This window comes from Eubalaena glacialis, chromosome 3, assembly GCF_028564815.1.
Source record: "Eubalaena glacialis isolate mEubGla1 chromosome 3, mEubGla1.1.hap2.+ XY, whole genome shotgun sequence".
Classification (NCBI taxonomy): Eukaryota; Metazoa; Chordata; class Mammalia; order Artiodactyla; family Balaenidae; genus Eubalaena; species Eubalaena glacialis.
The window spans coordinates 152,310,276-152,336,681 of record NC_083718.1 but is presented as its reverse complement, the minus strand read 5'-3'; the positions used below and the strand labels follow the sequence as shown (position 1 = coordinate 152,336,681).

The 26,406-nt window shown below is 48.4% G+C and overlaps 1 protein-coding gene and 1 non-coding gene across 5 annotated transcripts in view; both read right to left on the bottom strand.

Annotated features, from left to right (window-relative positions):
* Positions 1-7,350: 7,350 nt before the first annotated feature.
* TRNAK-UUU (transfer RNA lysine (anticodon UUU)) lies at positions 7,351-7,422 on the bottom strand. The gene has a single exon. It is a non-coding gene; the product is annotated as a tRNA-Lys (tRNA).
* Positions 7,423-9,398: 1,976 nt separating this feature from the next.
* TTC39A (tetratricopeptide repeat domain 39A) overlaps positions 9,399-26,406 on the bottom strand; it is a 50,912-nt gene continuing 33,904 nt past the window's right edge. For 3 of the 4 annotated variants that reach the window (XM_061186598.1, XM_061186596.1, XM_061186599.1), the window contains exons 7-18: positions 25,971-26,070; positions 24,559-24,624; positions 23,099-23,207; positions 22,587-22,654; positions 22,446-22,505; positions 21,355-21,516; positions 16,210-16,301; positions 14,126-14,246; positions 11,826-11,937; positions 11,291-11,405; positions 10,248-10,364; positions 9,399-9,713 (exon numbers count right to left, since the gene is read on the bottom strand). In XM_061186598.1, the coding sequence (XP_061042581.1) occupies positions 9,590-9,713; positions 10,248-10,364; positions 11,291-11,405; positions 11,826-11,937; positions 14,126-14,246; positions 16,210-16,301; positions 21,355-21,516; positions 22,446-22,505; positions 22,587-22,654; positions 23,099-23,207; positions 24,559-24,624; positions 25,971-26,070 (1,246 nt within the window). In that variant the 3' untranslated portion in view covers positions 9,399-9,589. The remainder of the gene's footprint in view (positions 9,714-10,247; positions 10,365-11,290; positions 11,406-11,825; positions 11,938-14,125; positions 14,247-16,209; positions 16,302-21,354; positions 21,517-22,445; positions 22,506-22,586; positions 22,655-23,098; positions 23,208-24,558; positions 24,625-25,970; positions 26,071-26,406) is intronic. The other variant, XM_061186597.1, reaches the window with a different exon arrangement.

Sequence of the window (26,406 nt, the reverse complement as noted above, 5' to 3'; positions counted from 1 at the left end):
CACCTGAAGTTGTGCAATATTTTCAGCGGTATTACTTTTTTTATCTTTGTGTTTTCTACTTAAACATGATGTCTGTCATCAAGTATTATAGTCACTTTCTTTTTTTCTAGATTGTTAAAATCGGTAAATGAACTTTTTTTTAAATCATCTTCTATGTTGCTGTTAGTCTTTATTACAAGGCTTCTTTCACAGAAGTTTGGCAGTAATATTGAAGGAACCAGGATTGAGCTGAACGCTATTTTTTTTTTAAGGTATTTTGTATTCTTTAATTTTGATCTCCACGTACCATGTTAAGAACCATCAGTTTTGGCTTTTACCAAGTTAAATAAAGTTATAATACAGTTGTAAAGGGCTAAAGTTATAATTGATTACATAAGAATATTCTAATCCTTTCTTTAAAACACACATGTATAAATTTAATTACTTAAAAATTTCTAGGTGTATATACTTTGGGGGAAGTATTTTTTATGGCTTGGCATTTAATACCATCTAATCATAAATTTAGAAGCTTGATAGTTTCTAAATTTTCTTAAGCCAAATAATAGGTACAACATATTTGGATTTGGGCAAGATATGTTCAGGCTTGGCTGTAGGATTTGAGATGTCTGGAAAGCCTGACCAGGAAAAAATAAAAGAATCTTACTCTTTTAAATGTAAACCGAACAATTTGAAAAACTTTAAGATACTTGTAGTTTGGTTCACACAAACCTTTTAAATGCTATGAGTGTTCTTTTTAAGACATCTCAGGTATTAGAAGACTCTCCAACTACTTTCGGTGTCTGTGTAATATAAAACAGAGTATAGTGAGCATTGAGGTAACAAATTTTCTGTGAACAAAGCTCCTTCTTAAGGAAGCATGCATTTTAAAAAAGGAATAACAATAAAAGAGTCCAAAGCAGAACTGCCTATGGTCCTGAGACTGAAAATGGCAAACAGGAAAGAAGGTAAGTTTCTTTGGCATAATTCGGAAATGTAGGCAATTGGTGGCCATGTTTGCTTACAAAGGCATTGGCTAGCAATCAGTTTCTCAGAGTCAGCTGATGACACTTGCATGTTAAATGCATCAGAGCTAATCAGCTAATTTTTTAAGCCTTTAATTTTGAAATTGGTGGACATGAGAAAAGGTGGATTTTGGTTAGTATCTCCTGAAGTAATACTAAATTTACCCAGCTGAATTTAAAGATCATCTATTCTTTTACTGGGTATGGAAAAAGTTAGTGAAGATAGTTTGTAACCCCTCCTTCTACACCCTGTGTAGCTCCCCTGTTCTAGTCTTACACTCAACTAGACTTCCCTAAGACACAGGCCTGGTTCGGATGTCCCCATCATGTGAGGCATGGGCATGAGAGCCATCAGCGTCCTATGCAGTCTTATTCTGACTGCATTATATTATTCCTTTTGAGGACATAGCTGAATTCCTTATAATTTCTTCCCCCTTGGTCCCACTTTCTAAGTATTTTGCCATCATTAAATTAAAAAGTGTGGAGTAAAAATGTCCAACTACAAAATTTCCATCTTTGCATTTAATGTCATTACTGATTGACCCACTGTTAGGTGATTTACCTAAGAGCTATCAAGGAATGGTCTCTGAAAGAATTTTTTCTCAGTTCTGTATTGTCAGAATAGGTGTTTGCTTATGGCCAGGCAGTGGTTTAATGCTCATAATTCAGATTTAGAGAGGACTTTAGTTTGTAGTAATTCAAGTGAAACATAAGGGTTTAATGGGAGGAATAACTGTAAAAGCTTGATTACATTATATAAAACACCTTAAAGCAGTACTTTTTCTGAGTGGTTTGAAAGATGTAGTAAGTTCATTTTATGTATTTAGGGAAAGTTAACTGGACTATTTGTTAGTTCTCTATTCACATAAAGTACTATTTTTAACTAGAGAAAAATAACATACATCCTTTTTTTAGAAGCTCCTAAGAGTTACATTGTAACACATTAACATTTATATTAAAATGACATATAGAAGTTAGTAAATGGATGAGGCACATGTATCTGGGGAATATTAATTTAAATATACTTTGTAATTCTTTTTCTGAGAGCCTCTGGGGCTAAAAACAGCAGTGCTGGGTGATTATTTATTCAGATATTGATTGTCCTGACACAAGTATCCAGACTTTGCTTTTCCATTTATCCTTTGGCTGTTTCCTTGCTCTTTAGCATGGATGAAAATCCAGATGAATCCTTTACAACCCATTTCCTGATCCATAAAATTTTTGTTAGAGGCTTCAGTAAAATTTTACAAAAGGGGTTTGGATTTACCTGCACATCTTAATTGTCCACATTGTTCTTGTTTGCCTTATCACGCTAAGCAATGGGCATTAGCCCAGGATAATAACTGGATACATCTAATTAATGTTACTGATAGACTGAAACCATCTACCATTTCATAAATTTTTTATGGAAACTTTAAGAGATACTAACTTTCTTTTACATTTTTGTTTGTTGAGAAAACTGTCCACTGGAAGATTTAGTCATCTTTGGATGCTTTCCACAGGAAGTTTGGTTTTCTCTGCATATGAATGAAGCAGCATTATCAATAAGGTACAGATTTTAGGCATTTAAAACTGATTGTGATCAAAGGATGGGCAGTGCCTGTTTACTTTGAATACGTGCTTATCAGTGTGTAACTGCAGTGCTTATTGACTGGATTTCTTCATGCTGAGAAAAAGAAGTTGGAAAAGGTAACAGGGTTTACCTCAAGAGTCTGGTCACAGTGATGAATGCTTACGAGAAGATGTGGCTGGCTCAGCAAGTGATGGGCCCAGCTTTTCTCTGGGGGGCCATAGAGTAGTTCATCTAGTCATTCAGGACCCAAAAGCGAGTCTTAGGCGTTGTGTGAATTGGGAAGCCTGGACTGTGCTATCAGATTGGCTTCCAGCACTATCCATACCAGAGGTATGGGGATAAGCTACATTCTGCCAATTCCAGGATCACAGCCAGTCCTTCAGCTTTGAGATAGTGCAGAATAATGATCTTCTTTCCATGAGGGTAGCCGAACTCAAGCAGACAGGTAAGTTAATGGCTACAATTTGAGGGTATGCGGTGAAGGGAAGTTGTTTTTCACAAACCATTTGTCCTCATGGCCCTTGATAATCACTGTCCATGATGTTACTTTGATATGAGGAATAATAACCATTCTTCTTTTCAGTAGTGAGATGGGTGCTAATGGCATTGTCAGGTTGGTCATTTTTGCAAGCCTTGTTCTCAGGATTATTTCTAAAACTTTGCGTTAATGGCATTGAAGATATCTTTGAAGTAAGAAATCATGTTTATGGGTTTGGATTTTTGATAAACTGGGTTGCTCATTTCTCATGAAGAGTAAAGAACAAGAAATGCCAACTCACATTGACTCTTAGAGCCTGATTATCACTTAGCAGCATATTGAAAGTATTTTTCCCCCTAAGTGTGGTAGCTGGTGCAGGGAAGAGAAGGTATTTTAATGGCAATTCTCATGAAGCAGAAGCAGTTGGTGCTGTTGGCCTTTGGCATGGCACTGGCCTCCCAACTTCCATGTTTAACCCTATATAATACATTCTTCACACAGCAGTTAAAATAGTTTTGAGTAAATTGGATGATGTCATTCATCTGCTTAGAACTTTTAATTGCTTCCCATTGTGTGGAGAATAAAATCCAAGCTTCTTAATGGAGACAGTAGACTTTCTGCCTCTCTCCTTTCATAGTACTCTACTTTCTAGACTTTTTTGTGTGCTTTCTAAAATGCCAAGCTCTTTCCTGTCTCAGATCTTCTGTAGTTCCATCCTGTAGTTCACTTCCCCAGATTGTTTGATGGCTGGTTTCTTACTCTCTGGACCAACAGCCCCTGTTTATTTACTCCATGGCTCTAATTTGTTTACTTTCATGAGAGCAGGACATTTAGGTGCTCAACAGATATTTATTAAGTGAAGGGAAGGAGAAAGCAGGGAAGAAGAGAAGCCCTAAGGAGTCTGAGCATTTCTGATGGAGTGGGAGCCACCATCAAGGAGGTTCCCATTGGAAAATTGGGGTCTTATAAAGATTTTTGAGGGTTGCAAGGGGAAGGACAAAGGCAAAGCTCTTCCGGAATGGGCAGCTTTCTAATAAGCCTGTCTCTAACCAGTACTGCCCTCATCCTCCCCTTCACCTGAGAATGTTGGCAGGTCATAGTTCCTGTATATCAACTTTCGAAAGAAAGGACATATTGGATACATGTTTTTGTCTGCCCAGTACCCCATCTTTTTTAGTAATAACTCCCAACCGAGCATGTAATCCAAGATAGACCAATTGTAGCACCTCACTCCCTTTCCAAGGCAGTAGCTCTCAGGCTTCAGTGTGCATCAGATCCACCTGGAGGACTTGTTCAGGTGGTTCGGCCTCACCCCTGCATCAGGGGGAGGGGGGCTGATAATTTGCATTTCCAACAAACTCCCTGATATCTAATGCTGATCTGGGGAACCACTGGCCTAAGGGATGGACACTCAAGCCAAGTCAGACTAATCAGAGTCCTTATCTGGGGATTTTTCATACTGGAGGTAGGAAAAGGAGCCCTTTTCTTGTCACAAAGCTGTAAGGATGTAAGGTCTGAACTGCCACGCAGAGAAGTCAGTTCAAGAGAATAAATCTAACACAAGAGCAAAGCCAAGAGATGGAGAAGGCCTAATGGATGCACTAGAGCCATTGATTCAGTCATCCCCTAGGCCAAACTCACCACTGCCTTCCCACAGTGTGTGGGCCAATACATTTACCTTCTTAATATACTAAGGACTGTGCTGGGCTATTTGCTTAGTTGATTTCTTTTTATTCTCAGCAGCCCTGTGAAGCAGTTGGTATTGGCCCCATTTTATAGAAGAGTAAACTGATTCTCAAAGCAGCAGAATAATTTGAATTCAGTCTGTACTTTTATCCACTATTATCCCATGTAATTAATAGAATTTGAAGTTGCTATTTTTAGTAGATCAGGCTTTTCTCTTACGAATTTGCTCACCACCTCTTTTCCATAGATAGTTGTCTGAAAGTCACCTTTAGCCCAAGGGTGACAGATTTCTGGCCCATGGACCACTTTGACCCACAGGTGTGATGTGTTTGGCCAGCCAGCACTCTTAGGTGCTTAAACTTAAAATTCTAAGAGTGTCTTCAGCATCATATGCTTCCCAGTTTGTCAATGTTCCTACCTCTTACTGTCTTACACCGAACCTCTTCTAGCATATGGTTTGGACTCAGGCCTCACTCCAGGCCTGAGCCTCTGCATCGGTTCACTTCCCATCTCTGGAGTAGCTGACTGGAGCTCTACCTATCCAGCTGGGGATTAGATCATGCCTTTTCCTTCAACATCCTGATGATTTTATGAGCAATATGGTTGCTTAAGGATTGCCTTTGTCCAAGATAGACCCTGTCCCTACCTCATGATGCCAAGTGCCACAGGGGAACCGTGCCACACAGGCATGTGCTCCATGTGCGCCAAGCCAAGGATTTCTAGTGTTTGCGTTTCCAGCCAGTACCTTTTCCATACTTAACAGTGGCCCAAGAGTCAATGTAAGTCAGATCCGACTTTAAGCTGATAATTTGAAAGCTTGACCAGCGGTTCAGGAAAGTATGAGCTTTAGAGCTCAGCTGCCTGACTTCAAATATTTCTAATGCATAATAGCTGTGTGGTCTTAGGCAAGTTATTTAACCTATTCTCAGCTTTCTCATCTGTAAAATGGCAATAATAGCTCCACTTCAAATGTAAAGTACTTAGAATCACAACTGGTAAATAGCACTTAATATTAGCTAGTATTATTCCACCGACAGCATATGGTATCTGGTGTTATGAAGTGTGTGTTCAGGACGTGAAGAAAAACAAAACCATCCTATTCAGTCATCTGTGAGGTGTTAGCTGTGATGTGTCTGATTAAACTTGAAATGTCAGCTTTTAGAAGTCCATAGCGATCTTCTGTAATTGCATGTCTTACCAAAGTAAGGGCTCTATTATATTTTGTCACTTAAGAGCTGACTAGACAGTAGAAGCAACTCATAGATTGCTTACTTCGAAATGGATATTTCAAGCCCCTGAACGAGGCTCCTTGTTTGTGGACTAACTTACCCTGTTGGACAGTGATGAACTTTCTACCAGATTTCCACAGAGCTGTGCTAACCCAAGAAGAAAGGCACTTTCCAACCTTGGAAAGCTGCATCTGAGGGCGAGGGTGAGAAGTTCCCATTTGCTGCTTGGTTTTCAGAATCCAGGCACCTCTCACTTATTACTGAATTAGTGTGATGGTGCTAAGGACATAAGAAAACTGTTGAAAAGGCACGCTGTTGGGCTTTGAATTTGAAGCAGAGAAGAAGAATGTTGTCCACTCCCTATCAATCATCTTAGAAGAGATAAACTTGGGAGTAACTCCAGAGAAAAGTGTCTTTGGATTTTATTCCCTCGTTGAATGATTCAAGCACTCAGCAGGCTGGGGCTTTTTAAAATCCTCCTGATGCTCCCTTCAGTTGCTGGGAATCTCCCACCTGGACCTCAGCCTAGTGTTTGGTTGGCGTTGGCCTTTTAGGGTCCTGGCTTTGCTGTCAGGTCGTGGCTTTTTTGCTGTGAATGACGACAGCTGTCTTGGAAACACTCCCATTCTGACTTGAGAGATAAGGAATAGGGAATCCTGCCAACATATGGGAGAGCTGATAGGGACCAGCACAGTGCTGGAAGCTACCCTGCCAGTCCAAGGCCTGGGACCAGTGAGAGGCAGAGGTAGACTTTCTGTTGCCAAGAGCCTATTCAGAGCATGTTACACAGTTGCTGCTTCCTAACAACTGAGTTCCTCTGTGTGGCACAGGATTCAGACTTTCCCCAAATGAGGATTATTTGCTCTCTGGGTGTCCTGGGAGGAAGGCTATCATCACTTCTGGTAAGCAGCCTGGTGGCACAAGGCTTTGACAAAAGGTAGGAAGGTATATATCTGTTGCCTCTTTTTGGAGATGAAAGCCCAGAAACAGACTTGACCAGAATTAGAATCAGAACTGTTGACAGCAGCAAAGAGCCTTAATCTAGTCCAAATTACTAATTTTTAGAGGGTCCGTGACTTTCCCAAGGTCACTCTGAAAGGCAGCAGCAAAACAAGGACTAGAATTCAGGTCTCCTTATTTCTAGGCCAAGACTCTCCTCACCTGATCAGGTGCCTCTTCAGGGCAGATGTGCTAGAAAGGTCTGCAGTGTTAGAGAAGCAATGACCAGAAATGGCTCAAGACACAATGAGAAGCCCATGACAGAACTTTCACCTTCAGAGGCCTCTGCACAAGGATATGGTGGTGTCAGACACCCAGCATTTTCAGCTTCACATACATTTTTTGTTTGTTTTTGGCCACTCCACTTGGCTTGCGGGATCTTAGTTCCCCCACCAGGGATTGAACCTGGGCCACGGCAGTAAAAGCGCTGAGTCCTGACCACTGGACCACCAGGGAACTCCCTCACATACATGTTTTTGATGGACTAGCTCAAGCTGCAGGTAGGATAAAGGAGACAAAACTCATAGCCAGACTGCAGCCAGAGGTAAAGGTGACAGAGGCTAATTAATGAAGCCCAGCAGGAAACAGCAACAACTAGGAAACCATCCTGGCAAAAAAATTTAAGAATAAAAGCATCTAAAATGAACATTGAGATGAAAGTGTTTTGTAAATGGCAATTTTGCAAATTATATGTTTGGTATCCTGTGACCGGCGCTGCTTTTATACTGCAATAGGTAGCATTCTAATATGTGAGGGAGGACAACAGGCCACCTTCATTCAGCAGCCTGGCTCTAGTTCACCCCTTTCACTTGCCCTGCCCAACAACCTGGAAGTAGGCTGGGCTCCCAGCATTCAGGCTGTGGAGGAGAGAGAGCTTGCAAAGGACTTGCCCTCTGTGGAAAGCATTCTTTTGTCTAGCTCTAACAAAATAAATAAGGACTCTTCCTTTCATAGCATTTCTGCTATGACAGTACACTAAATAAGTGCAGAAGAGGATCTTGGATGAGGGTTTTCGGCTTTGTTTTCCTAATGAGAATATGCTTTACCTAAAACCCATAACTTCATTCAGCATCAGTCACAGGAAGCTTGGTTGTATATTAATAGATTAAACCACCTAGCTTCTGGCAAATGCTCAAAAGTGTTTGTTTGCTAAATACAGCAGGCTGGAAGACTGGAAAAGTTATCTTGTGGTTCTTCCTTTACAGAAACTGCATTCATGTGTTTGAGGAATCACATTTTCACAGATGAATAGTTTTACCAGGAAAATGGTTAAGTTGAAGTATGCTGTTGTTAGATTGTGAATGGTAAAACTTGGTGTTTGTTGGTCACTGAACTTGAGTCCTCACTTTAACAGTCCCACTGGGTGCAAATTCAGATGCTTTTAGGCGCCAGAAAGATTGTAAGTGTTGAAAAGAGCCTCTACTCAGCTCCAACTGATTGTTGCCTTGTGGGAATGAGGCCCAATATTGCCAGATTATTAAAATAAGATGCCAGAAACCAGATTTATTTGTGAAATCTCCCCATTTTAAAATGTTAGTAACTTATTCTAAAAATTTTAAAACATTATGTTGGCTAAATAAAACATGCCTGAGCCATATGACTTCTGATTCAAACTTTCTGCCCAGCCTAAGAATTCAAGCAACAACATATTTTACTGAAATAGATGTTGCATGATCTCTTAAGTGTATAAGTTTTATTACTTAAATATATCTTTTAACTGAAAAATCTGAAACAGACAGGCCAAGAATAACCATTCTGTTTCTAAGAAAAATGCTGTCAGTAAACAAGTGTACCTCGAAGGGAAGTACAGAAGATTTTTATGTTTCATAAATCATTCCCAGTGGTTTCAATTTGGCATATAGCAGACTGGTGTCTGAGAAACTTTACCTGCCAAACTTCTTGGCTTTGGCACAGAAAGGGCCACAGGGCTCCCCCTTCCTTCAGGCCTCGGTATCGCTATTCCTTAGTGGTGAAGATTGATTTTTTTTTTTCTCTACAGATGGACTCAAAATTATCTCACTAAAAAGACGTGTTTGTTTGATTTTTTTTAAATTGGAAAGTTGTTACAAAGGGAGTGTAAGAAGTAAGGTAGTGGGAGTGTGTGAAACCTCTATGTTCAACCCCCAGAAACCTCGAAGCCTGCGGTGCAGATCTTCCTTTGGGTCCTTCCAGCCCTAGAAGCTGAGACCTCGCTGAAGTCTGAAAAGCACTTTCGCCCTTGGCATCATAGATTTACCTCCACATCAGTATGGGTTAAAACAATGATTTACAGGTGGTTGGTTGGTAGTTTTTTCCAAAGCCAACTTTGATCCCATCAATGTATTTCTAAGGAAAATGTAAACAACTGTTTATACATTCTCTTAAACATCACAGTGAAAAACAAGTACCCGTATATGTGATAGGGCAGGCAGAGGGCTCCAGCTACTCTGTCCTTGGCAAAGGACCTTGGCCACACTGGTGAAAATGCCAGCGTCGCTTCTGCACAGATACCTATGTCGTGTCATCGCACTGGAGCACCGGTGGACCCCAACGGCAGGGCAGGGGGAGGGGATCTTTTTGAAATGTTTCCAGGAGCTCTCTGTCCAGCTGACTCTGTCTTCCAGCCTGGGAATGCTGCACAAAACTACAAGGGCATTGATGAAACCATGGATCTGTTGCCATTCTCTAGGGAAGACTTGGCTTGGAGTGTGGCTGCCTGGATTCGAAAATGTGTCCTTGATTCCATGGAATAATTCTTATAATTTTGCCTAGAAGAAACCAGAGAATCAGACACATGAGGCTGCTCCAGGAAGTGCTTTTCCTTTCGTCTGAACTGTGGGAGCCCACTAGCCAAGGAATATTTTTAGAGACTTAGATCCCTACCTCTGTCTAAAGAAAGAGTTGGGCCCTGACTAATAGGGATTACCTGTTATCATGCCCTCTGGTGCCACTCTTGGTCCTGTTGTTGGGTCCCTGAGCTTGAAGGAGTGGTTTCAAGAGGTAGATCCAAGGGCTGGAAGGCAGGAGACCTGCATCTTCACACCAGCCCTGCAGCTGGCTTGTGGTGTGACCCTGGGTAACTCAGTCTCTGATGCTGGGATTTCAATTCCTCATTGGTAAATTGAGGAAGAAGCCTCCCTATGCCAGGTGAGAGCTGGGTTCCCCAGGGACATGGACCCAGCCTCTGGGCTGCCTATACTGCCTTTGCCAGCACCCTCCTCCCTCACTGCTGCCTGGCCTCCTATGCCCATACCCTGCACTCATGGGGAACAAAGGACAGACCAAGGCCAATCACGCCTTACTTGGCAGTTTCCAAGAGTTTGACAGCCTCTTCATTTCTGCCTTGCTCCATAAACAGCAGGGCCAGCTCCAGCAGGGCATTTGGGATCAAGTAGTGGTCATATTTAATCCTCTTTTCGCTGCAGGACAGAGGAAAACATGGCTTACAGGCTCTGCTCTTGAGACATCCTTCAGGCACGTCTTTCAGACTCCTCCTGAGCCTCTCCCGAATGGGAGGATCCAACTCATGGTCTTGTGGGGTTTTCTGATCTGAATTCCAGCTTGGGAGGGTTCCCACTACCTAGCCCGAGAAAGGCTTAAGATCCACAGCAAAGCCTTCCGATCCTCTGCACCTGGGGCCCCAAGTCCCTGACAACCTATATAGCTCATGTCATGTCCTTAGTTAGCCCACCCCCACCTCAGTCCCCAACCCCCCCTTTATTTCATCTGCAACCCTTTCCCTCTACAACCTCACCCAGGCAGGGAAGGACCTGACCACTGTCACCCAACCTCAGGTGTCTTTCCTGTGTCCAGGCATTTGCACATGCTCTACCTGCTCCACTTAAAACTCCTCTTTCCTTGCTTTCTCTGCCTGATAAACTTCCCAATTTAAGTGGCATCCCTGGAAAGCCTTTCCTGGTATCTAGCATTAGGTTTAGTTCCCTCCTCCTGGCACCTGCTGTCCTCTGCTTTCCTCTAGCACAGCCCTCACCGTACCAGATTGAGTTGGCTGTAGCCGTCTGTCTCTCTCTAACATCTGCACTCCCCAAGGGCAGAGTTGATAAATTACAAACTCCAGGGGGCACCATTCACACGAAACTCATTGCGGAGGGGCTCCTGTAGTTGGGCAATCTGGTGGCCCTAGAGGACAACGTGGGAATGATCTGTGCCCAGCAAGGGTCCTGGCACAGGATAGACACTAGTACATGTGGAGCAAGTAGGGGTAGTCCAGAGTCAGGCACTGTGCATGTGTGCATGAGGAAAGAGAAACCCAGAAAATACTGCCCTGGAGCTGCGGGCCCAGCAGTAGGCTATCTGGAGCGGGAGCAGCCACAGAGGCACTTACTTGGCAGAGATGCTCCTGAAATTCTCCTCGGCCTCCTGGACACGGCCCAGATATTTCAGACACAGGCCTTTCAGCAGCTTCACCAAGCACTCATCATCCACTGAGTACTCATTCTCTGAGAATAGGGGAGTGAGGGAAGACGACAGGTTTGTTCATTTTTTCAGCAGTTACTCATGGAGCCCCTACTCTGTGCTGGGCCCTGGGGAGACAGAGGCGGCTCACACATGGTCCCCATCCTCAGGGAGCTCACATCTGGGGAGGAAAGACAGATACTGAGACGATGACAATACAGTGATACCAGGACTGATTGAAGGAAGCCCGGGGGTTGTGGGAGCCCAGAAGAGGCCCTGACCCTACCTGGGGGACAAGGGACAGCTTCTTGGAGGAGCTGCCACTGAAGCTCAGTCTGGAAAGGCAAAGGACAATTACCAGGGTAGAGAAGTGAGGAAGGACATTTTTGGTAGAGGGAATCTTCAACTGTAAAGACCTGTGGTCTGACCCAGCCTGGCAGGTTCAAGGGCCTGCGGGTAGTCACCTGGGCCCTTTTCCAGCAACTCTTCAGCCTTGGTGATAATCTCAAGTATCCCGTCTGTGAGTTCCGACTGCTTCCCAATCACAGCGTAGCCATTCCAAATGTACATCATTTCCTGGGGGCAGGGGAGCAAGTCAGTCCCAGGTTTCCTCCCCAGTGGGGCCTCAAGTTTCCTCATCTGTAAAATGGGTAGCTCAGATCAGAGGATCACTAAAGGCCCTTCTAACTCTAGAAGTCTCAGCCCAGCCTTGACAAGTCTCAGCCCAGCCTTTGAAGCTGTGGACTTGAGGGAGTTAGGGGGAGTCTTATCTCTTACTTATTATTGAGCTCTCTCCTTACGCCAGTGAGAATTTAAGATGGACGCGTATTCTCACTCTTCTGCTCATAGCTGCCGATAGTTTTCAGTTACTTTTCTGCTCATGGCTTCCTGGGGCACTACTCTGCTCTCTCCCAATCTCTCTGTGTCCAAACTCTTCCCAGTCTTTGAGGACCAGGTCATGCCCCACACTCTCCAGGGAGTCCTCCTCCTTGCTCCAGCTAATAGGGCCTCCTATATTGGAGGAACCATAACTTACTTAAGCACTTCAGGAGCTTAAGACCATGTTACCTTCTCTCCTATTTCGCCAAGGCACTGAGCTTGAGTATCCATCCATGAAACATATTTGATTCCTTTTTTTGCCTTAACTGCCAGGAAGTTCAGAATACTAAATTAAATTTTCATTCTAGTAATTCTGTTAGCTTAGATTAGCATTTCCTAAACTATCAAACCAGGCAATGGATGTGAAAGTGATTTGTATACATAAAGTTCCAGAAAGATTTTTGTTATGGCTTTTGTTATGTTCCAGGGAGGGATTTTAAGTTTAGACAAGGTTTTATCAAATTGTTATATGGTCTCAAGTTAGCAAGTGTTCCATTAAAAGATTGTTCTGTGGCCAAATAAGTTAGGGAAAAACTGCATCTTCAAGCTTCTCCTTGGAGACCTACCATGCAGATTAGCATATAAAGGCTCCAAGAAGGTCTACAGTATATAAACTTTGTTTAGGCCAGTCTTTCCCAAATGTATTTAATCACAGAAATCATTTTATGTACAAATAGCATTTTGTAGATTATAGTTTTGGAAATTCTCCCCTAAATTTCTGGTATAGTTGCTTCCCCTGCCCTTCCTTACAACATATGCCCCCATTTGATAACAGCTTTATTGTATATTTTAAACTGTAAAATAGCTCAAATTTTATTTAAAGATATTCAGGACACGAAATCTAAATAAATTCTACATAAATATTGAACTTTTTGATTTCTAAAGTGTTTAACATGTTTTATCAGCTGATTCTCATAACTGCCCTATGAAATGGGCAAGGAATATATTATTATTTACATTAATGGAAAGGGGACCCTACACAGGGTCACACAATTAGTGAATAGCAGAGCCAGGTCCCTGAAGCAGCACCCTTTCTACCTTCTGGCTGCCTTATTATTTGAATAACAAGGACTCTTAACAAACTAGAAACTTCTCTGATGCCTGCTCAAATCATGCATGGAATTAGCATCAAAACTGTGGTTCAGAATATGGGCTCTGGAACCAGACTACCTGGGTTCAAATTCTGGCTAACTCACTAGCTATGGGACTTGGACAAGTTATTTCATTTTTCTACTTATATCTTATCGACTTACTAGATATTTTATCTTCCTACTTATCTATTAGGCCTTATTATCCCCTTCTGTAAAATGGAGATGCCACCAGCACCTACTAAGAGGGTTGTTGTGAGGATCAAATGAGGCCATAGGCAATGGGTATAAGGAGCCTTGAACACAGCAAGTGCCCAATAACAATGCCAGCAATTGCTGTTATTTCAGAGTTGACTGTAATATAACATGGTCCCAGCCTCAGAAAATCTTGGTCCAGTGAGGGCGGGACAGTGTAAACAACAATTCTAATCGTGTGACAAGACAGAAACAGGGTGGAAACACAAACAGCCGAGGGATGCCTCTGCCTGGGAACAGGGGTGTGGGGCTGTCTGGGGGGGCTGCTCTCTCTGCCTTGAGGTGCCTGCAGCCGACTCACCTGTCTCCCCACCCCCATCCCTAGTAGACCAGTGCTTTCTCAGAGGTTGAGGCAGGCTCCAGCTCATCTGTGTCCCCCACCCAGTCCCAGGTGAATTGTGAAATCCTCTCCAGACCCCTGAGGCATGAGGTCTTCTTCCCTCATCTACTTCCCCCGGGGTCAGTGGCTATATCCCTGGCTCTCAGCTCATCCCCACAATCCCAAACTGGAGTTCAGGGCCAGTCAAGACCCTCCTACCCACCAGAGCAGGGATGGGCAATGAGATAGGTTTGGGGGAGAGGTAGCGTCTGGACTTCCGGATGGCAAACTTCTCTGTGGGTAGAGATTTCCCAGCAATCTTGAGTTTCAGGCCCGGCACAGCTCTGTGGAAGAGATGAGGAGGGTGGGGAGAGGGCGAGAAAATGCTAGAAAGGACAGAGTCCCCAGCCTGCCCAGCCTCTGCTTGGCCCCTCTCTGGGCCTCCGTTTCCCCATCTACATGATGAGAACGTTGGACTCACAGCCTGTGGCTCTGGCCTTATTTCACAGGCCCTGCCCCAAAACCCGAGCACTTCCTGGGGCCAGGCAAGGGGCTCCCCCGCAGCAGCAGGCAGAGGCGAGAATGTACACATACCCCCCAGGCCTGCTCTGCCTTTTAGTTGTCCCTCTCTGCTCCCAGCCCCCATTTCCTAAGGGCCCAGCGGAAGTCTGACCCTACTTTCACAGAGGAGATTAAAACTCATAAAGGGAAGGACCTGCCCAAGACCACACAGCACAAACCTTTCATTAACTTTGGCCACGTGAGTTGTGGCCTCCTCAGCTGTTCCCAAGGGTACGGTAAAATGTGGTATGCAGCTGGGCAAGCCTCCACATCTGGGGCCTCACCCACCCAGCTCCGCCTTACCCTCTATCTCTGCCACAATCATGGGGGTATGGCTGTGACCTTCAGACCTGAGCTGTCCAGGCCCAGCAAACAGCTGGACCTAGTTGTGAGGTCCCCCACCAAACACCTCCCCTGCTTATTCACTGTGGAACCTCTCTGGGCCTGCTTTCTCATCCCTCAAATGGAGACGATGATATGAAAGGGAGAAGTTGTTACCCCCAAATATGCTTCTTTGGCATAAAGATTATTTTAGGCTAATTATTTTTAAGAAACAGCAGACACACAAAAAGCTCTGAAAGCCTAGTAGAAGTTACCTTTTTGTACAAGACATTTACATTTATAAGGGAAATCTCCATTTGTAAGGTTATCTCTCTCTGTACCAGGAAGAGGAGGATAACTAAATCTCTAGAAACTTATCAGTGGAGAAGGCAGAGACTTAAATCTGCGTAACAACCACGTACCCTCTTTTGCCTGAAAACCTCCCACAACTGGCTCCCTATCCCCCCAAATCTTCTTTTGTCCTTTAGCTGGAGATGGCACTTAAGGTAATGGCTCGGGCCATTTCAGAGAGTTAACTCAGTTTTCCTGAGTCTCTCCCATGTATACAGGAGTTATTAAACTTCTGTTTGCTTTTCTCCTGTTAATCTTATTACGAGGGTCTCAGCCAAGAACCTAGAAGGATGGAGAAAAAATTACTCTTCCTCCCCCACAGATTCTTACCCTCACAGATCTTCTGGAAGAGTTACATAAGATGGAGACACAAAGTCACCAAGTAAATGATAAACACCCTGTGACTGTGACAGCCCAGGAAGCTAGGGTTACCTAGCATGTTGCATGTTGTGGCCAACCCTCACAGTGACTGGAGGAAAGCCCTAGGCTCCATCCTCAGCCTGCCATGGCTGAGCCCTGCTCTAGGCCCTTCGCAGAAGGCAAACACAGTAGTGCAGATAAGAATAAAAACAGCCGCCATTTATTGGCTCCAGGCCCTACCCCAGGCTCTTTAAATCTATTCTCTATTTGATTCGAAAAACAACACCGCAAAGGCAGAGGTTGTTATTCCCATTTTACAGATCCTGAAATTGTCCAAGGTGACACAGCTAACAAATGGCAGAGGCTAGATTTTATCCTGTTTATGTGATTCCAGCTCTGCTTTTCTCAGTGGATCAGGTGAACTCAGCAGAAGGAAACTCTCTGGACCTCCGTGTCTACATCTGTCCTACACTCCAGGTGAAAGAGGTTCAGTGGAAAGAATGTTGACAAAACCACTTTTGTGAAAGAAAACCTCTGAATGGATTCAAAGGGCTCTCACCAGCAGCAGCAGGAAGCGCCAGCGGCGATGGGAGGGAAGGACAGGCACGTGGGGTGACTGTGGGGGAGTGTCGGGGAGGCGACAACCCCACCACCTCCCTCTGCTCAGGCTGGCTGTGGGCAGGGCCTGCGATGGGCTGCAACGGTCGGACCCACCTAAACAACTCCACTTCGTCATCCCCGAACGGCTTGTAGTCCTCCTTCCCAAACATGCTGAGGTAGGCGGCCTTCATGTAGATGTAGGTGGCCTGTGTGAGGCAGAGCAACAGTCAGGTGTGAGCAACCCGCCCTCCAATCACGGTCCTGAACTGGCACCAGTACCTTACTGGAACCTCACTATGGCCCAGCATAGTAGCTGACATTATATTATCCCCAAGCCCCAGGGGAGAAACTGGGCGAGGAAGCCGAAGCAGCTTGAGGATTTGAGCTAGGAGTTAAATCCACGATGGGCTGTGTCTAAGCAGCTGCCCTCTCCACTCCGAAGCAGCAGGACAGACTCAAGCAACTAGAGGATGTACGGGGTGGCGCTGAGGACAGGATGGAGACACAAAGACGGGGCAGCACGGGCTTCAGGGAAGCAGCCACTTCAGACTGGGCCCTTGAAGGCCAATGGGAAGAGTCACAGAGACAGAAAAAGGACCTTCCAGGCAAGGGGAACAGCCTGATCAAAGCCAGGGAGGGCAGAGATGTGTGTACGTAGGATACAAATCACTAGCATAAAGCATGGGATGTGTACAAGAAGAGGTGTGAGGCCAGAAGAATGAGCAGGGCCCTGGGTCAGGGCGCAGCTCAGGGCTCCTTGGTGAAACTGCCTTGCTGTGTGCCAGGCACTCTACATACATCACCTCACTTGATCCCAAAGACAATGCCAGAAAGGAATCCGTACCCCACCTCTACTTCCTGGGACAGCAGAGCTGCTAGGAGCAGAGCTGGGAGTGACCCCAGGTTTGTGTGGCTTCAAGGGTCTGCCCACTGGATCCACAGCCGCCACTGACAGCTGCCACAACCCCACCCCAAAGATCCATCCCCGAAAGCCGCTCCCCTTTGCCTGAAGTCCAGTGCCAGGGGAGTCTGGCTCTGTGCTGCCCTCCAGTGGCCAAGTCTTGAACCACAGCTCCTGCCACCTGGGGCAGCTACCCAGCTAACAAGTGTAGCAGGTGGAGGAGGAAAGGGAGCCGGACATGCTGGCGTCTAGTCTTAGGAGAAGGTGGGAAGCAACCTCCACCTGGGAGTCCCACCCATGCTGAAGCCCAGGGCTACTCCCAGTTCCAGTCTGCCCTCAGCACCGCAGTCTGCCCTTCCCAACATGAGGAAAAGCTGGTCTTTGTGGGGTGTGCTGAGAAGAAGCTCCCCTCTGTGAAATCTGTTCCCCATCCCATCTTTAACCTCCCAGTGTCATCTGTGCCTTCTCCCTCTCCCCGGCCCTGGTAGTGAGCCACCAAGCCCTCATGATTTTACCTCCTATATAGCTCCTAAATCCCACTGGCCTTGCCCTAGCCCTCACCTCAATTATCGCACCAGCCTCCACTGCATCTCCCTGCTCCGGGCCACCAGGGATGTCTTTCTACTGCCCTAGTCCACGCGGTTTCCTAACCGATCTCCTGCTCCCCCTCCTGCCCCTGCAAGCCATTTTCCACACCACCTGCCACTCTGACCTTTTAGAATCAGATCACATCAGTCCCTCCTAGACATCGTCTCACGGTATCCCATCACACTTAGGAGAACATCCAAATTCCCGGTCATGGCCTGTGAGACCCTGTGCAGTCCGCCCCGTTCCCTCTCCAGTTCCCCTCCACTGTTGCCCCCTCACTCATATCACTCTAGCCACACTGGCCTCTGGGCTGTTTCCAGAATACATCAACTCACAGCTTCAGCTTCCTCCCCCACTTGCCCTAATATCTACCAATGCCCTCTGCCTGGACTGTTCTTCACGGAGATGTCCACATGGCTTGCCCCTTCACTCCATTCTGGTGTCTTCTCAGACAGGCCTCCCCTGACCACACTGTTCATCACGCCCTGCACCCGTACCTTACCGATTTTTCTTCATCACACTTCCTGGAACCTGACGTTATGTTACACTGTACATCATCTATTTGTGTGTTTCTTGTCTCTCTCTCTCTTCCCACTAGAACATGAGCCTTGAGGGGATCTTTGCTCGGCTCATTTGCGTATGTCCTGCCCTAGAACAGGACGCGGCGTGTGAGCGTGCCCAGCGACTGCAGGAGGGATTTCTTAAAAGCACAAATCTAAGCCACAAGCATGGGCTCCCCCACTGTCAGACTGAAGCCCAAACAGCCACTCAGGGCCCTTGTGACCTGCTTTTCTGGCTCCTCCTCTTCTGGCCACTCTTCCCCATCCCTCCTTGAACTCACCTCATGCCTTTGCCTGTGCTGTCCCTCTGCCTGGGATGCCATTGTCCTTTCTCTGCCAGGCTCGTCTGCTGGCTTCCTCTAAGAGCCTTCTCCTACTCCCCCCGGACAGCGCACCCTCACTGAGTCCACAGGAATTAGGATGGACGCAGTGACCTAGAGTTGTGAGACCCATGGACATGCAAGTTACCAGGGGATGTTATGGGGCCACACTGATGGAAAACTGCAGCCACCTTCCCTGATGGGACTCCTGTCTCCCAGAGTTATCTGTTTGCCTATTGAGTCCACATATTTATTTTGCTGGATTATTCTACCAGGCTCTGTGATATCAGACAGTCTTTGTCCTCAAGAAGCTTACAGCGAGTGGCTTAGAGGGGGACGGTCCCTCCACAGTCCCTCTGCACTCCCACCCACAAACCCTACGCCCCTGCAGTTCTCTCAGTTTGGGGAGAGAACTTCCACTTCCTCCACTCTGCCACCCTAATGCCTCCTCCTTCAAGGTTCAGTTCAGACATCTCCTTTTCCAGAAGCCTTCCTTGTCCCCTTGGCTGGGCCCAGGGATGCCTCTGAGCTCCCCTCAGATTCCCCCGTTACAGCACTGAGCACACAGTTGTCACCATCTGGTTTCTGGTCACCCAGGCTGCGAGCACTGCGGGAAACGTGACGGGCCCAAAGGGACGACTCGGCATAGTACAGGCAGAGAAGAATGCTGAGCGGAGGGGCCGGGATGTATGGCAGTGGCCACAGGCCACCTTCCTAGAGCTGGAAGTTGGTGGACTCTGGTGGCCAAGTGCTGGAGATTAGGGATGAATGAAGCCCCAGAACTCGGGGTGCCACAACCCCTACTTTCACAGGAAACCCTTCTGAGGAAAGCGTTGCAGAGAAAGAGGGGCTGACCACCCCAAAGTCACAGAGCTGGAGACTGAGCCGACTCAGGAAGCCAGACTTCCTGACACCTGGGAGGCCTCGTCCTCCCTCTGCTCCGCACAGCAGCCGTGTGGCCACCCCAGGTCTCTCCTTCCCAGGGTAGGTGGGCCCAGCTGCCTGCCCCACTTCACAAGAAGGATTCTAGGTCACTTTTGTTTAAAAAGGTTCCCCGAGGCTGTGTTGGGAGTGGGAGGTGAGGAGGAATGAATGCTGGGCCCACAGGGCCTGGGCTTGAGGAAGTCCTTCAACAGGAGGCTGGTTTCAGGGCAAGCTGGGCCTCCCTGGGAGGACTTGAGGAGCAAGGGAAAAGCAGAGGTCTCTGAGTCACACAGAACTGTCTTCAAATCCAGTGTCTGTCAGCAACAGCTGTGTGGCCCAGGACAGTCACACGCCCTCTCTAAGCCTGTGTCCCTCCTGTGCCTGATGGAGACAACGCCTGGGCACACAGAGCTCCGAGAAAGCCCACTCCTCCTGCCAGCCCCACCTGCCCACACCCGGAGAGTTCCCTTTCAGCTTGGGCCCCAGGTAGGGGGACTGAAAAGGGACTTTCATGCAGAGGTGGGGGAGAGATGAGAAATAGGGATTTAAGGTCACTGAGACACAAGTGCTATGGTTTTGACACTACCAGATGCTCTGTGAGGATCTAGATGACTCTAAGACCCTTGGTTCAGAAGTCTGTGCTATCATTACTATGATGATAACGCCTGATACTTATTTCATCACTTACCATGATGTTATAAGCTATAAGATGCTGTGCTGAGCATCTGTTTTGCTTCGTTTTGCCTACATGGCATCTCTTTAATGCCCACCCCCATCCACACTTATTCTGGGGCATTACCTCATTTTTCTTCTGGGGAACCACCCATCTCCTACTCCCAATCCATGAGGGGTCCTCCCACCCCTGTTTCCAGGCATTGACTTGTGATCTATGCCAGACCAATGAGGCTCTATCCAGGGACTCTGGTTGAAACCAAAGGGAAGATGTGAGTTAGGGGCAGGCAGCTGGCACATGGAGAGAACCTGCCTGTACGACAAAGATGTCATAGAGGAGAGCACAGTCCCAGGTGGAAAAAACAAGCCCAGACGACATAATTTGAATTCCTGCATTCAGCCCTACCTGAAGTCAGATGTGCCTAGAATTTTCAGTTATATGAACCACTGAGCCTTTTGTGTTTACACCCGCATAGTCAGGTACTATGTCCACTAGCTCCATGTGACTTTTTACATTTAAATTAGTTAAAATGGAATAAAATTGAAAACATCCAGTTTCCCAATTGCAGTAGGCACATTTTGAGTGCTCGGTGTGCACGTATGGCTAGGGGCTACCACATTGGACAGTGCAGAAATAGAGCATTTCCGGGACTTCCCTGGTGGCACAGTGGTTAAGAATCCGCCTGCCAATGCAGGGGACATGGGTTCGAGCCCTGGTCCGGGAAGATCCCACATGCCGCGGAGCAGCTAAGCCTGTGCGCCACAACTACTGAGCCTGCGTGCCACAACTACTGAGCCCACATGCCACAACTACTGAAGCCCACGCACCTAGAGCCCGTGCTCCGCAACAAGAGAAACCACTGCAATGAGAAGCCCGCACACCGCAACGAAGAGTAGCCCCCGCTCGCCGCAGCTAGAGAAAGACCGCGCATAGCAACGAAGACCCAACGCAGCCAAAAATAAATTAATAAATTAATTTTAAAAAAAGAAATAGAGCATTTCCACGGTAATGGAAAGTTCTGTTGGGCGACACTCATATAGACCATGTGAGTCACAACACACACTTCTGTCCCTTGTGACTAAAAATCTCGACACACTGTAGTTCTAAAGGTCATCTGTTCCTCATGGTCTTTAGTTTCTTCCAACCCTGAGGCCTAGTAGAATTTGTGGTTTTGGTTAAATTCCAGCTGAGACATCTGCGTTCAGTTAGGGGTTTGGCCCTTGCTCTGGGGGCTCATGGCCAGTCTGGGTTGGCCTGGTCCCTCCGTGCCCCCAGCACATGGTGTCAGCCCACCTTGGACCAGGAGTTCTCCTTGCTGAGCAGGTCTGCGTAGAAGTAGGCCATCTTCCACTGGCCCTTGTAGGTGAAGCACCACATCAGCTCCCAGTAGCACATGTGGTGGAACTGCTTCCAGTGCTGCTGGGCCTCGCAGCACTCCTCGAACCGCCGGATGGCCTGTGGGCACCTGCTGGTCAGCCTCGGTGGGCGACCCCTGGCCCGCCCCCGCCCCGCTCTCTGCACCCTCTGTCCCCGCCCAGCTCCACCGTAGCCCCAGCCTCCTGCCGCGCACAGCGGCCCAGCCCTGTGCCAGGCTCGGGGAGGGGGCGAGGGGCAGCATCGGGGAGACAGGAGTTGTGGCCTCCAGTCCTGGTTCTACCGCCTAAGTCTTACACGACCTTGGGCCCAGTTACTGCCCCTCCTGGGGACTCTGGTCTTGCAGCACAAAATGAAAGGGTGGGACAGAGCTATAATGGAGGGATAACAGGCAGTGGAAAGTGCTAATCTTAAAGTGATATAATAACGTCTATGCCTCAGAGCAAACTCCAAAGGTTCCAGAAGCTCCCACGAAGTGACCTGGACCTGGGGCATCTGTCCTGCTGCCTGAGGAACCACAGCCAGGACCAGCAGGAGACGCCAGAACTCCAGGTCACGGAGTCCGTCCTGGGCCTTGGCTTAATGCTGGGGATTCTGCCCGGACCGTGGCCCTCCCCCCTCTCACCCTTTCGATGGCTCCCTCCCAGCTACAGAGCCCAGACTCCTTAGCCAGACCCTCGAGGTGCCCGCTTCACCCCCTGGCACCAGGTTCCAGCCTGTCGCCCTGCCCTGGACAGCGGGTCTTCCCACCTCTCTGCCTTACTCAAGGATGCCGCAGCCCTCCATCTCCCGTTCAAATCCTACTCACCACAAATGCCAACTCCTCCCTCGTCTTCCCAGACTGTCTCAGTCAAAGTGCCTCTCCTGCCCCCGCTCTCTCGTAAGTCCTCTCTCGGGGCCCTCCTCCCAGTCTGCCCTGTCCCCGAGTTCGTCTGTGTGTATCTGTGTTTTCCTACTGGCCTGGGAGACCCGAGGGCCCTCCAGCACTGGCTCCGACCCCCATTACTCACCGCGTCAACATTGCCTTTAATGGCTTCAATCCGCCCCGCAAAGAACAGGAAGATGGCGCCCTGCAACAACATGCATGTGGGTCCGTGTGGGCCCACAAGGCACACATGGGCTGGGAGTATCTGCCAGGAGGTAGGGCTCACCTTAGGGTATCGCTTCAGGTAGGGTCTCAAGAGCTTCTCTGCCTCCGCGATGTTGACGTTCCCAGTGCCTGAAGGAGGTGGGGGGACAATAGGACATGTCACCATCCTCCCTGGTGATCCTCCTCCCAGCAACCTACCAGGGGCTTCTCAGGGTCTCCGTTTCCCCTCTGTGAAATGGGGATGATAACTCTTCTATCTCCAGGGTGATGTGAGGATTGAATTAGACAGTACAGCCTACAGCATCCTCACACCCTCTCTGAGGTGGGCATGACCCACCCCCATTTCACAGATGAGAAAACTGGGGCTGGAACCCAGTCACACTGTGAGGAAGGAAGTGGCCTGCAGGCCAGGCCCCAGGACAGCTGACTCGGCTCTGCTGTTTCTGGTTTCAGTGCCCCATGCCCAGTCCTGGGGGCCCGAGCAGGGTCTGCAGCCCCTTGCCCTCTCACCCGCTGCCCTTAGAGCCAACCAAAGCCCAGAGGCCCCAGCACTCGCCCCGAGCACGCTCCTACCGAGCACAAAGGTGAGGAAGGTGTGGTAGCACAGCAGCAGCATGACACAGAGCACGGCACGGAAGCTGTGCCCCGATGCCCCCTCCTCCAGCTGCAGCAGCCCGTAGTCCTGGAGGAAAGACGGAGACTGGCTGAGGCCAGCAAGGCCTGAGCTCCCCAGGGTCCACCAAGGGACCCGGGGGGGGGGGGCGAGAGGGGCCTGGGAGGTCACTGGACAGGTGTGAGGGCAACGCTGCCACAGAAGGGACCAGAGAGTGCTGGACTCCGAGTCTGGAGCCCTGGAGGCTGGGTCAGCTGCTCCCAGGCTGTGCAACCTCGAACAAGGGGCTGCCCCTCTCAGTGCCTCAGCCATCTTCCTGAGGGCAGGGGACACCGCTGCCACAGCCAGGGCAAAGGTGTGGGTGTCCCCTACCTCCTCAATAGCCCCTTCCCCATTCCCCCCTTTATTCACTTGCTCAGTCCCCATGGTGGGCACCAAGGCCCTGAGCAGCCCCAAGTCTGGTGGGGGAGTAGGAATGACAAGGAGGCAGATACTCCTAACCACAGGCTCAGGGCACAGACAGGGCTTTTGTAAGATTGCTCACTTCTTATAGTATTAATTGTTATGATTATGTTCTTATCGTGCCACATAATACGGGTTTTCTGTGTAGTAATGTTTCCTTTAAATAAATTTAAGTAAAAAATATGAATCACATTTGAGAAAAATGATACATAAGTAATAATATAGAGGTGTGTGGACATGGCAAAAATCAGGAAGGGCCGGAGAAAGTCCAAGTTGGAGAAACATTGACCTGATGTAAAAAAAAAAAAAAAAAAAAGCCCCTTGTTTTACAAAAAAAGAGGCCCAGAGGAGGGTGGGCCTTGCTCAGACTCACAGGGAGAAGAGGATGAGGCTGGACTGACCCAGGGCTCCTGACTTCCACGTTAATGCTCCTTGTACCACACCAGGCCTCCTCCACCAGGGAGCCCTCCCTGATCTGCTACCTGGCACTCAGGTTCCTGCCCTCAGTAAAGCCTCTGGGTGCTTGAGTCCTCTGGTTTCCACCTCAAGGCCCAATGCACAGTAGGGCTTCCCTTGGGCATCTCCCAGACCAGAAAATAGTCCCAAGGGAAGGGACTTGCTCAAGGTCTTCTGAGGGGAGAAGGACCAGGTTCCTGACACCTGCCAGGCTCAGAGAATATGGCCCCAGGCCCCTGAAGGACCCCAGGAGCTGCTCTTCACACCCACCCTTACCCTAGAGCCTCTCTACCCTGGGAAGGGCCTGGCAGGGATCAATGGCCCCATTTGCAGGAGAGGAAACTGAGGTCCAGAGAGGTCTGAGCCTTGTCCAGGGCCACACACTGAGGGGGGCTGAGCCAGGACTGGCACTCAGGCCCCGCAGCCCCTCAGCCTCATCCTGTCCAGCTGAGCTCCAGCCCTGGGGCTGAGCAGTTGGGATCCCCAGAAGGAAGGTGGTTACCTTGTTTCCTGAAAACCCCACGAACTCTAGCAGCCGCAGGATCCTGGTAGGAAGCATGGACAGCGTCTGCAGGAAGAGGCAGGTGGACACGTGAAGGGGTGGGGGCTGACCCTCCCAATCTCCAAGCCTCCAGAGTCCTGGGGGTAATCCCAGAGGTGCAGGCCCTGTCTCTGGAATGCCCATGAGGAGGGCCTAGGTTTCCGAAAGCCAACTTCCCCAGATAGAGAGGCACTACAGAGTGACAATTAGGAGCAGACTGCGTCTAAATCCTAGTCTCAACACTCCCAGCTCGGGCAGTTACATTTCCTCTCTCTGCCTCAGTTTCCTCATCTGTAAAATGGAAATAATAATAGCCCCTACTAGATGGATCAAATTAATACATGTGAAGCACATAATAGGGCCTGTACCTAGCAGTTAGCTATCGTTATTACACTGAATCCCTACTTTGTACCAGGGGCTCTGTCATTGCCTTTGATCCTCAGAACAGTCCTTCAAAGAAGGGATTACTAACCCCTTTCAACAGATGGAGAAACAGAGGCACAGATAAGTGACAGGATATGTCCGAGGCACCACAGCTCATCAGTGGTGCAGCCAGTTCTCGAACCGCAGACAGTCCAGCTATAACCTGCTAAAGTATCTGATGCACGTGGCAGCTTGTATTTCCCAGCATTTGGGCCGGGATCACTGCTCCCATTTACATATGGGGAATCTGGAACCCAGAGCGGGGCAGGGACCCCCATCAGAACAGGCTTTGCCTAGAGGGGAGAGAGCCACCCCCGGCCACACTCACACTTGTGGGTAAGTCCCTGGCCACCCAGGGCCAGGAGTCTGGATCGTCAGAGACCAGCTCCTCCTCCCAGGAGCAGGCACAACTCTTCTGAGCCTCCCTGCCTCAGCTCACACTGTTCCCTCTGCCTAGAATGCCCTTCCTGCCTGGAAAACTTGCCCCGCTTATGGATCCTTCCAGATCCAGCTCAAATACTATCCCCTCCATGAAACCTTCCCGGGCTCCCCCAGGAAGGAGTCCTGGCTCTCTGTTCCCTGTGGGTTGTCAGCTGTTTCCAGGCCTGTCTCCTTCCCCGCCACTGGTCAATGTTTAACCACCAGCCCTCCAGGGAGGAAAAGGCCCTGATGTATTGTGTTTGTCAGTTTCTGGTGCTGTGAATACTGCCACTATAGTGGATTTCAAGCTTTCAACTTGCTTTGGGAAGAAACGCACAGAAGGGACTCTGGAGCCACGGCCAGCCCCCATCTCCACCCCAGCTGTGAGCCCCCAGGCTGGCCACGGGTCTGCTTCATCACTGGGGCCCGGGATAGTAGCTCGGCAGAGACCATGTGTAGGGCGGGGATGTGCAGGGGAGATTAATCTTGAACCAAGACGCTGTGGATGTGGGGAGGGCATGCCCACTCACCAGGTTGAAGGCTCCCACACCGAGCTTCACTCCTCCTTCAAAGTGCCTGTGGTTCTCTCCCTGGCAGTACTGTGAGGACTGCACGAGGCTGTCTAGCTCCCTGCGGAGGGATGCAAAGCCTGTTTCAGCCACATCTGGGGGGCTGGGTCCTCTTCCAGCTGGGCCCAAGTTGCCCCTATACTCCTAGCTAATCTCGAACTCCCTGGTGGTGGATCTGTAACCGTCTGGCCATCCGGAGAGCTGATATTTGAGGAATTTCTAGCCCCATCTCCCATCGTAATGACACACCGCTCGCTCTTGGATTTCAGCTCTATCAGCCCTAGCACACCCGCCTTGTCCAACATCTAGGCATTTGCTCGTGCTCTGCATTCTGTCTAGAACAGTTTCTCAACCTCGGCACTACTAGTATTTTAGGCTGGATAACTGGATAATTCTT